The 11,578-nt window shown below is 47.4% G+C and overlaps 1 protein-coding gene across 1 annotated transcript; it reads right to left on the bottom strand.

The window, feature by feature from the left end:
* Positions 1-339: 339 nt before the first annotated feature.
* Positions 340-10,687, bottom strand: znf800b (zinc finger protein 800b). Its single transcript, XM_061269041.1, has 11 exons — positions 10,283-10,687; positions 6,351-6,426; positions 5,394-5,697; positions 5,216-5,311; positions 4,520-4,663; positions 4,257-4,428; positions 4,013-4,193; positions 3,768-3,930; positions 3,342-3,703; positions 2,125-3,204; positions 340-1,712 (listed from the first exon to the last, which is right to left on the bottom strand). The coding sequence occupies exons 2-11, from the start codon at positions 6,402-6,404 to the stop codon at positions 1,611-1,613; spliced, it is 2,658 nt and encodes an 885-aa protein (XP_061125025.1). The 5' UTR covers positions 6,405-6,426; positions 10,283-10,687; the 3' UTR covers positions 340-1,610.
* Between the last annotated feature and the right edge of the window lie 891 nt (positions 10,688-11,578).

The raw sequence follows: 11,578 nt of genomic DNA on the forward strand, positions 1-11,578 counted from the left end.
CCTTGTCCATCCATTTATTTATTTTTTAAATTCTATTCAAATCCACACTTTGCCCTGCAATGTATACACAATGGAGGAATATTAAAACTTTATCCAAAACAAATTCCTCGCATCACGCTTGACAACGTCAGAAGAATGACTTCACGACACGCAAAAATAAATCAAAGCTATATCGTCGAATCGGAAATGACAGGCAAACGAGAAAATGGAAATGCGGGCAAAAGCAATCGCAGTCACGGTAAATGAAGTCTGTCTGTGAAAGAGATAAACAAATATGATGGATGTGGCTTTATTATTTATATCTGAGAGCGACAAAAGAAAGTCAGACAAAAGTCCCGCTTAAAAGTTTGAACGTTTATTTGTGTGAGGTTTGTACATTCTAGGAACATTTGAAAGATACCTTAAAATGACAACATGTAAAAGAAACTATTCCCTGGCTAAACTTCTGAGTTTTTATTCTCATAACACTCTCGCAAAAAAAAAAAAAAAAGCTTCACCTGTCAGACATTAGAATATGAACTACTCTATCTATTTCAATTAATATTAACATATCCAGCAAGGAAGAATAATTCATATATCTCCACCCTTCTCATATCATACTTGTTGAACTCGCACATCTATTGTGTAAAAATTTCTTCCATGTCTGGCTTCTTTCTTTTTGACCAATATTTACATTTGGTTTTTATCTCGCCAGTGTTTTGCAGACTACCTGACCACCTAAATTCATTTAACTAAATAAGTAATGGGGGGGGGGGGGGGGGGGGGGAGATCAAAAGTAGAAATGTAAGGTGTGTGGCAAGAACTCAATACATTGGTCGCATTTTGTAATCCAACCTTCAGGATCTTTACACTTCTTCTAACTCAAATGCTACATATTATCTCACTATTTAAATATAAGTAAATAACCTATATATATATACACATATGCTCTTTATATAATTTAAGAATTGATGTTTCGAATAGGTGCTTTTTCACCACATAAAAAAGAGGGGGGGGGGGGGGGCTGTTCATCTTCATCCATCAATGGTTCTTTCAGAATATAAAGTTTTCATGGGTTGCACCACCATCTTCTGGACACCTTTTACACTACACGCTGCTTTCTTCTGGAGTTCCTCTTACACGCCCCCCCCCCCCCCCCCCCCCAAAAAAAATTATTTAAAAACGTCTTTCTCCTGGGGGGAAAAAAATAGGTGGAAGTTTGTCCCTGTTCTTCTTGTTTGTTTCTTTCGTTGTCCGCATTTTCAATCGACTTCCCGAGGCGAGCATTGTGCCAGCCAAGCAGGCAGGAGACGGAAGGTGGGAGGAAACACGGCCGGAGGGAAAAAGGAGGCACGAGACAAAGAACGCCATTTCACAAAAAGGAAACAGCTGGGAAACGTTTTGACTCAGCTCTTCACGGGACCCCGTATTCTACATACTGGGGGAATAAATAAAGGGGTACAAACGCACCTCTTAAGCCACTAGCTCAAGTACGCACTCACGTTTTTTTGTGTGGTGAATGTTTTGGCCCGGAGGGGGATGGGAAAGAAAGGAAACATTTGGGAGGAGCAGAGAACTGCAGGCAAAGTGCGCCAAAAGGTTTCTTACGGTGCATTTCTTCTTCTTCTTCTTTACCACACTAGCGATTTGGAACGTGTGCTGACTCCTTTCCTCCTGCTGCCCGCTGCCGTCGCTGCGTTGCGGTGACTTCGCTTGTGAGACTCCAGGTACAACTGGAAACAGACAAAATAATAATGTCAAAATAGGACTCATTATTTAATGGCTTAAACATACTAAACGTGATTTGGGTTCACAGGCTCCCTCTAGTGGTAAGTAAAAGAAATCGTCAAATAAAATATTCAAACAGTGGCTTAAACTTTGTTTTGTAATCCAGCCCAGTACATTTGTCGAGCACAATTTGATTTATTTACCCCAGAAGTACATTTGCATTTCATCTAAGTATTTTTTTTAAAGATCTGATCTTTTGCTTGCACTTTGTAACATAATAAAAAAAAAAAAATTGTGACGGATGAAAGGTGTTCCTGAGGCGCTGCAGTGTGATGGCATTTGTGATGTCAATTCATCAAATTGTTTTGCTTCTGATTTAAGTCAGGACAAAAATAAAAGTGAGAAATGTGAGAGTACCTTCTTTGCAAAGGCCCGCCCACATTGGTCGCAGGCGTGCAAGGAGAAGTTCTTGGTCACTCGGACTTCGGTGGAGGTTGATCCGGAAGTGCCGGCGCTCTCGGACGGTGCGTCGTGGCGGCGGGTGGTCGTCGGCAAGGCGGAGGCTGGATTGCGGTGATGCGAGTGCTTGTCGCTGCGGCGGGTCATCGGGGGGCTGACGGGGCGAGGCTGGTGGGCTTGTTGACGCTCTTGTTTCCGCGTAACGGGCGGCGAGGGGGCGGGAGATGGGGACGGCAGCTCCGGGGTTTTCCGGGCGGAGGTGGAAGGTGGCGCCGCGTCTTGCTTGCGGGTCACGGGAGGCGACGGGCAAGGGGAGGACGTAGTGGAGGCGTGGCGCCCGTTGACTTCCCCCTTGCTGCCGCCGCTAACCTTCTTGGGGTTGTTGTTGCTGAGGACGGCCTCGGCGAGCCTCTTCACCGCCCGGCTCTCCAGTTTGGGCATGATCTTAGCCAGATAAGGAGACGACTTCTTGTGCACCACTGTCACGTGACGCAGGACGTCCCGCTTGCGGCGCGACTCGTAGCGGCACAGCGGGCAGCGGTAGAACTTGATGAAGATTTCGTTGCCATCCATGTGCAGCTCGATGTGCTTGGACAGGTTCTGACGGGAGCTGAACTGGCGTTTGCACAGCTTGCAGAAGAGCTGCTTGAAGTCAAAGCCCACCGACAGTTTGTTTTTGGCCGCCGGAGTCCCGGCCGACGTGCCGGCTGCCGCCTTGGGGCTCCACGCCGTCTCCTCCTCCTTGACTTTCAGGGCAGCAGAGAGCCCGACGGCACTTTTTGACGATCCCGTGCTATGAGTGGGAGACGCGGGTGGACTTTGGTCCATTTCCTCATCTTGCTCGTCTTCTTCTAAGGGTTCAACCGCTTCTTGTTTGACTTGGATACTGTTGCTAGGCAGCACTCTGGTGCTGCTGGTGGTGGTGGTGGTGTTGGTGGCAGGTGCAGTTGGCGTTGTAGCAGCTGGCGTGGTCACCGATCGGTTACTTTTGACGCTGTATATCTTGTGGACGATGCGCATGTGTCTATTCAACATCAGCTAAGAGACAAACACTTTGCATTAGATCGACAACAGATTCCAAACGTAGCCTTTTAAAAAATGGATAGAGTGAAAACAACAGGGGCCCCAAAATTGAACCCTGTGGAACACCGTACGACAGGGCAACTAAGACTAACCTGCGAGCTGTAGTTCCTCTTGCACAGCGTGCAGCGGCTCGTCAGTTGGCTCTGAGATGTCGTCTGAGGTTGACTCGGAGGGTTTGCGCGGTTCTGGTTCAGAGGCGCCGCTTTGGCGTTGACAGGGCCCGACTTGGAGCTGCTACTTCGCGGCGGCGAGGCGCTGTTGCCCTTCTTGGGTGGAGTGGCCTCCAGAGAGAGTGGCTGGCCAGGCCGCGAGGCGATGGCGGGGGTGATAGTGTCCCGTCGCAGGCCGCGGTGCACCTCGTCAAAGTGGCGCCGCACGTTGGTTTTGGTGGCAAACACTTTGAGGCACACGGGGCACGACTTCCCCGGAGGTGTGCTCAGTGACTGTGGCCGACCTTCACAATAGGAACGCATTTTAGCTCTCTCAAAAAACACCAACGGAAGACAAGTGGGACTAACCTTTCACCATCGAGAGCAGGCTCGTCGGGACCGTCCGCGTCTCGGTGAACTTGCGGAGCTCCTCCAGTTTGGTCTTGTGCATTTTGCGGCAGTGGCGTCGGATGCTGCGGCGCGAGTTGAAGTCTTGACCGCACAGACAGCACGAGATCGTAACGTCCTCAACCTGGACGGACAACTGGCATTAAGTCTAACTTGATGATGTCATCGTTCTAACCTCGCCTTGACGTGTGATTTGCAACACCTACCCCACTAGTGGATCCCTCGTCCTCCGGCTGTGGTGCCGCTTCTTTCGCCTCCTCCTCTTCCGCCTCCCACCTCTTCCTACCCTGGCTTTGCGCTGGGCTCTCTGGACCACGGGGCTGGCCGGTCTGGTTGTTGTCAGCCTCCCCAGTTTCTCCTTCCCATGCGACTGGACTCTCCCTGGCACTGTGAATGCCACATGGCAAGGTTAAGGAAACGACAGGTCAGTTCTGGTGCCACCAACAGTACCTGGGCGCTCGCGACGGATACCGAGCCAGTTCCTCTTCGGTGGTGAGGTACTGGTACACGGCCTTGCTGGTGCTCTGGATGGGCTCCAGCCGTACCACATAGTCCGGTCGCTCGGCTCTGTGATAGATGATGTCGGTCAATTCCTGAAGGGCCACGCTCGTCCGGTCATCGCCTAAAGGCACACGAGTCGAAAGTTGGTTAAAGTTGAGAGACAGAACATTAGGTACGCTACATCTAAATAACGTTGACACTGTCAGGCTCACCGTCGTGTTCCGGCAGCCGTGACAGGCAGTAGTAGTCTTTGTGTGTGATGAGGTTGGGCAGGCCTCGGAAGAGACTTCGACACACCTTACACTCAAAGATGGTGTCCACCTCCCTCAGCAGCATGTGCCTCAGTTGGCTGGTGCCTGCACGCACAAAAAAACGATCTCGGGAATTCGAGCACCGATACAGCGTGTTGGCCATTTTGTAATTGATGAGCGAACTATATCGTGCACCGTATAAAAAATTGGTGCCTTGAGATTAGAGCTGAACAATTAATCAAATTCAAAGCGACAGCCCAGTGTAGCAGAATGCAATTTAAAAATTGCAGGGAAGCAATAGGGCTGGAAAAAATAATAATCAAACCGCGCCCCTCGATAAGTTCTGTGCTGAAGTAGTGAAAATCATTTTTTCATGAAGCAGAAAAGATGAAAGTGATATTATTCAAATACAGAGACAAAATCGTTCAGCCTTACAAATGACTTAAGACTTGAGATATTAGCATTCATATCATATATTCTTTATCCTCTGCAAAGAGCAACCAACACTATCACGGCTTAGAGAAGAGTAACTTGTGACGGGCTTTACATTTGATTTCATGAGGTACTTTAGAGCGAATAGAAAAACGAGTCAACGATTCCACTCATTCCATATTCAGGATATGACTATTTGGTCAAGTGTGAATGTGTGTTCCAAACCTGAACGAAAGCATTCAATAATCTGATGGATTCCAGATTTGGAGGTGTGCAGGGGCTGCTGGAGCACAGGAGGATCTCCGGGCTCCACGCAGTGACCTTGAAAGAGACAAAACAATGAGACGCTTTGTTACTTCTAAGTGGGGCCATTCATCATTCCAGAAAGTTGGGCGATTGTTACCTGCGTTGTGAGTGCCAGGGGTGGTCTGCTTTAGCCAGTCCTCGGTCTGACAGCTCTGGTCCCGGGTGTCGGGGGCGGGTCCCTTGTCGGGCTCTGGGAGAAGAGGGGGGATGGGCTTCCACAGCGGCTTGGCCAGGGCAGAGGAATCACCCTTTGCCAGGATGTCCCCTGGGGCTTCTGGAGGACTTTTAGCCGCTGCCTCGGTAGGAGCGGGAGCGCCGAGGTTCTCAGAGACGCACTCCGGCGGCGGAGTTGGTTCCGTATTCGAACTGTGTGGAATTTCCTCCGCATCTGGTTGGGGGGACTAAACCAACGAGGAAAATAAACAAAACCAAGTGAGGAGGGTTATCACAAAATGTTTATGCTAATCTTGGTAGCCTGTTTATGGTGTTTTGGATTACATGTTAGCATTAGGCTAGCAGTTGGTTTTTAGTGCACATTTTCTTTATGCAACAGTTTAACGGCTAACTTTAACTAGGAGTGACAAAACACATTTCATTGGCTGCATTCCGCTCCACTGAGCCAAATTGACTAGCCTGACCTAGAATGACTTGCGTGTGTGTGTGTGATGTCATCAATCTTTCGCATCTAGGGGGTGAAAGTTAACCTCATGACATCCGCACACACTTCAGTAGATTAGTGACATGAGCGCGCGTTGGTGTGTACCAAATCTGCTGCACCCGCTGATCTTTTCTCCACCTCCACCCACCAATTTATCCTCATCATCTTACTCTCACTGTCCCCCCTCGTCTGTCTCTCTCACGTCCCCACTGCCCTTGAAAGGGGATAAACAACTCCCACACTGTGGCGCCATGCTGAACATCAGTGTGGCGCAAAGTGGGCCACCTGGATTCGGAAACCGGCGTGGATTCGGCAAATAACTTATGTTGTGGCAAATAAATGTAAGGATGAACAAAGGTTTCTGGTGCAGCTTTAGACTTTTTTTTTTCCCTGTACCTGTTGGCGGACGGTGTGAGCGCTCTTCCTTCCGGCTGACTTGGTCTTCACCATGGTGCCGACACGCCGACTTCACCTGTAACATATGACAACAGAATTGGAAAATTTAGTGGATCTGTTTGTTGTTGTTTTTTTAAATATACTTCATCATCAGAAATTTAAATAAAAGTGTCAAATGACCCAGGTTAAGATTTTCATATTAAGCTTGACAACAGAATTGGAAAATTTCGTGGACCTTTTTTATTTTAATTTTAAACATACTTCATCATCAGAAAACTAAATAAAAGTGTAAAATGACCCAGGTTAAGATTTTCATAAACAACCCTGAATGTGAATTTGGAATGATGTCTCCCTCTAGTGGACGTACAATGCACTCATGCCCGTTAGTGTAAAATAAATCATTTATACTAAATACAGATCATAGATTTACTTTGCTCACAATGTTTTACCAATTAAACAGCATTCGTTGTGACTCTTACCACCATCAAAACTAGTAAGCCAGTCCAGCTAACCCCCCCCGCCCCCTTTCCTGTTTCATCCACCATCTGTGTCTGCGCGTCACCTTTAATTATAACATTAAAAGTGATGAATTGGCAAGACAAAGATAGCTACCACCTGTGTGATTACGGTATAGGTTTATGATTATTTACCGGCTGACGCTAAAAGATCAGCAAACTGTTTATGTAAATAGTAGAAATCAAAGGGGGGGAAAAAAAGAATCAGCTTAAATAAACAGTAGTCGGCCATGTTTATCGTTGTAGTTCACAGAAAAGTCCAACAGAGGGAGACAAAGCTGCTACTAAAATGTTGTTCCCCCTCCCTAAAATGTAAAAAGTTGAGTGGTTTTGTTCCGACTCCAACAGGGAAGACACCTGTTACCCGGAAGGACAGAAAAGAGGATACTGAGAAACTATGCAACAGTTTTTTCTCTCTTTTTTTTTTCCCTTTCAAAAATAGCTCAAACAAAGGATGACATCAATGAAGTTAAGTCAGCAGTATTTTAATGTCTAACTCAAACTGACACTAAGTGGGTTCATTCGAGTGCTTGAGGCACTCTCGTAACAAAGGAACCCATTTATCTCCAAAATTTCAGTGGAAATCTTTAATATTTTTTATCCCGCTAACCGACCAACACACGACCCTAAAAACCTAACCTCAACAAACGCTTCCGAGCCATCCGACCGTCCGTCTCAAGTCTTAGCAAATGGATGGTTTGATTGCGAGATCATGTTGAAATGTGTCTCCCAAATCCATCTCTAAGTCTTGCCAGTTACATAATTTATGAGCAAATACGTGATGCTGCATCCTCAGTGATAATCCACGGCGCGGTTTAAGCCGGCGAGGCGAGACGCAAAGCCCGAGAGACGACGTGCAAACGGTCAGGGACTCGAGAAGGAAGCAGTCGGTGCGTCCCGGTGGCCATGGAGAAGAAATCCAGACAGGACTTCTTCCCGAAGGAGCGATGCCACACTCAATTTTTTTTGTCCGATTAATCACCCGATTAACTTTAAAAATGCTGTAATGCATGAATTAATAAAAAAACATCCTTAAGTCATATTTAAGGACAGAAAGATTTTTATAAAGATTTACATGGAATAATTATTTTAGCCAATGTTTGAAGGGCCATAATTGGTCGATTTAATATTAAAAATAACCTCCAAAAGCCAATATTGAATTTATCTTCAGTTTACAAAGGGAGAAAAAAAAACAGTTTACTGACAGCTTAAAATCTCCAAACAAAAGATGCAATCAGACGTCTACTGCTCGTACGTACTCGGTCTATCTTCTATCTGTTTACGTTTGCTCCGGCGACAACGCTTGATATATATATATATATACAACCTGTCAACAGTGTCTGATAGCCGACAGACAAGCAGCTCATTTTCATTAAAAGCAATTGAGATAAAAACAAGGGAGGCGATAAAATAGTATACACATATTTGCATCACGTTCAAGTCTTCCCGCGGTGTTCACAAAATGTTTTACACACAAGTCTACACACCCCTGTTCGAAATCTCATCTCCGCCATTATTGGCATATAAAAGCAATCATTGGGAGGGGAAGACAAGACAATAAACAAGACAATGTGGTTGCACAAGTGCGCACACCCTCTAATAACTGGGATGAAGCTGTGTTAAGTGCCTCTGATTAACCCCTGCTCTACTAGTAGGCTTATTTTCTCCACTTTCTGCATTCCATGTTTCAGTATTATAAAAACAACAGGCATTTTAACAGGGGTGTGTAGACTTTTACATCGATGCATCGCTTCCAGAAAAAAAAAAAATGCACTTCTCACTAGGTGGTTACGAAGTTCAGGGCGCTTGACTTAAGAGTGTAAGTCAAGCAATGCAAACGCTGGTGGCGTTTAAAAACACAAGCGGTAACGCGCGGCGCGTCACGGTGGTGGAAGCAAACAAACCCACGCGTGACTTCCCCTTGCCCAGCGCGTTTGCGGGGACTAACGATCCACGCGTGATCTACCCACGACGCGAGTGGTCGAGGGGAGGAGGAGGAGGAAAAAGAAAGGGTGGACCGTTCAGCTCTGGCCGGCCTGCTCACTTGAGATAACTGGAACTCGCCTTCGATACAAGGGCGAGGAGGTATAGAGCCGTGGCCGGCTTTCGAGCTCTCTTTTCCGGCTTGATGATACTTCCGATGCCGGAGTACCGGAGGGTGTTGCCGCTCGGGCGCATTGTGCAAAGCTGCTCCAGCCCGGCTGCAGAAACGGGAGGGCCGTGACGCAAATACAACCGGGCGATTTAGAAATGACACATCCCGTGTCGTGGTCGCGCGTAGACCCGGATGATCAGATCACGCACGCTTTGGATGCATTACTTTTTTTTCTTTTTTTATAATTAAACTCAAGGCGTATATCAAGTGATGCGAAAATGTCGCGATAGATCGTGTGCTTGTCTAGTGGAAACATGCAAAGTGAGTCGAGTGGCCTCGCCGTGGTGGCCGCTAGGACGCATGCACTGCCTGATCCGACAAGGGTGGGGGGCGGTGGGGGGACAGCCCGAGTGGGACTTAGGAGCGCATTGACGGGCCATAAAGGGGGCTGGCGCGGTGACTATTGTGCTCCCTTTTTTTGTGACCAAGAGTCCCAACTATTTACAAAAGGTTGGCCGGTGCACGGTTGGCGGTTGGGCCAGCTGCGCAAAAAGCAGCAGCGCCACCGAGGTGCTTGCGCAGCGGTCGGACTTCCCCACTTTTTGTGCAAACTCTCCCCACTCGTATTTTTGCGTAAAGCGAGTCAGCGCGCGGGGTTGTTTCCTCCCCCGTATCGGCCCGCCTTTCCCCCCGTCAGCAAACGTGCTCAAAATCCCCTTTTAGTCGCTAAAATGGCGTTTAGAAGCGACAAAAAGCGTGTTAGCTTGGCTCGAAACGCACCTTCCGCGCCATCGTGGTGGAGGCCCCCCTTCGTAGCGACTGCAGCATGGCTGGGAAGTGCGGCGTAAAGACGAGTTGAGCCGGAGAAAAGCACGCACAGACACCGAATAAACACGACATCCACCTCGGCGTTAACGCCACGGAAGCGCCCCAGGCCGCCCGGGCTGGCTTAGCCCCACGACGGCGGTGCTAATATGCGCCAAAAGCTCCAGCACCTTTTCCAAGAGCCAGCAGCCTGGCGCACAGAACCGGTGACCCTTCCATCTTTGCGCGTCCTTCCACCGCACGAAAGCGTCGGCTAGCCTCAGCTACGGGCGCCGATCTCGCTTAAAACACGCCATCGAGGCTGTGTGCACACCCCGCGGGGCTTAGCGCGGAGTGTTCGCGCTGCCCGAAGCCCATGGAAGCGTGCTCGCCGCGGCCGGGTAGAAACGAGGGCGATGACGCCATTTTCTGCAAAAACAAGCAGGCTCGGGAAGCCCGAAGCGGAGGCGCCGAGAGCCTTCCGTGCATCGCCAAACCGCATCAAAACGAGTGCTTACCGTGTATCTCCTGCCGGGTGTTGTGTCGAGGAGGCTACGCGAGCCGATTGGGCCGATCCGGAGCGTATTCGGCGTGGCTGGTTCGCTCGTGCCGTGCGAAGTTGCACTGCGTGCCGCTGCCTTTGTGCACCCAGAGGAGCCTCTCGGGCGCCGAGGCTGCCTCTGCGCAAAGGTGCACCCTCTTCCCCCCGTCCCGCTCGGGCTACCAGACGATCAAGGGTGACAACAGATGAGAATTGATATAGAGAAAAAGCAAACACATGAAAGAACAACGACGCGTCGTCGTTACGATCCCTTTTGATGTCTTTTCTGCTTTAATCCAAAGGCCACACACGTCTAGCGCCAAATTTGTGTCGCCCCCAAAACGCGCAAGCGAACCTTCAACACGAACTCTCCAACGGGACGTTTTAAGCTGGACGTCAAAATCAAACTAAACGTACTTATATGCGCAAAGTTGTGGCACGACACAAAAGATTAGTCAAGAATAATAATAATAATAATCGTTCCACTCGTGTATTATTGATTTTACTGACAATTTGTCAGAGGTGATTGGTAAGATCAGAAGTTAGGATTCAACTAAAATAAAGTATAGTGTTGTTTTTTAACATAACTGAATTTACAGCTCACAACCCCAAAAAACAATTCTCTAATAGAATTTCCACACTTTTAAGTAGGCTAAATGTAACAGATTGATCGGATTAATCATCCAGTCAACTTTACTACTGTGCATCGATGTTACTTGAAGTCGATTAATCGTGCTTTGTAGCATCTCCCTTTTTAACTTGATTTGTCAGAGCTGACAAAAGTACTTACTCTAAGTACTGATTCCAGCCTGGATTTAAGTAATAAAAATCAAATCTAGTCGAATTTCAAACAGGTTGAACGACTAATCAACTAGTCGACGTCATTGCTCTGATTTGAAGTTTAATTGAGAATCCTACTCCGCGTCACACAAACTAGACAATAAGGTTTTTAGCATCCCAACTACCAATCTATTTACAAAAAAAAAAAAATCTGTGGTTTTAATTCCCGTCTATATGCTGGTCTGTCAAACTGAAAATTTACCTTGGAACTATCATGTATTTCTTTTTTTTCTTTTTTTTAAACTGGCCTTATTTTAATTTCATTCCAGGAGGAAGACCAAAATCATACATCATGTGAAATGTATTTACTTTAAGTATTTTCATTGTGATGGACAATCCCCATTTTGAGAACTTGGCACAATAGAAAAAGGGCACACAAAAAGTTGTTGTGAACTGAAAATACACAATTAGAAAACTTTTTTTGAAATCCAAT

This window comes from Syngnathus typhle, linkage group LG21 (assembly GCF_033458585.1).
Source record: "Syngnathus typhle isolate RoL2023-S1 ecotype Sweden linkage group LG21, RoL_Styp_1.0, whole genome shotgun sequence".
NCBI classification, from domain to species: Eukaryota; Metazoa; Chordata; class Actinopteri; order Syngnathiformes; family Syngnathidae; genus Syngnathus; species Syngnathus typhle.

What these genes read in the sequence shown, in the direction of transcription:
- znf800b (XM_061269041.1), bottom strand. Translation starts at nt 6,404, where the DNA reads ATGGTGAAGACCAAGTCAGCCGGAAGGAAGAGCGCTCACACCGTCCGC. An exon ending in ACGGCTGCCGGAACACGACG is followed by an intron (nt 4,429 to 4,519) that starts GTGAGCCTGACA and finishes GTGTGCCTTTAG; the next exon opens with GCGATGACCGGACGAGCGTG. An exon ending in GGCGGGCCTTTGCAAAGAAG is followed by an intron (nt 1,713 to 2,124) that starts GTACTCTCACAT and finishes GTCTGTTTCCAG; the next exon opens with TTGTACCTGGAGTCTCACAA.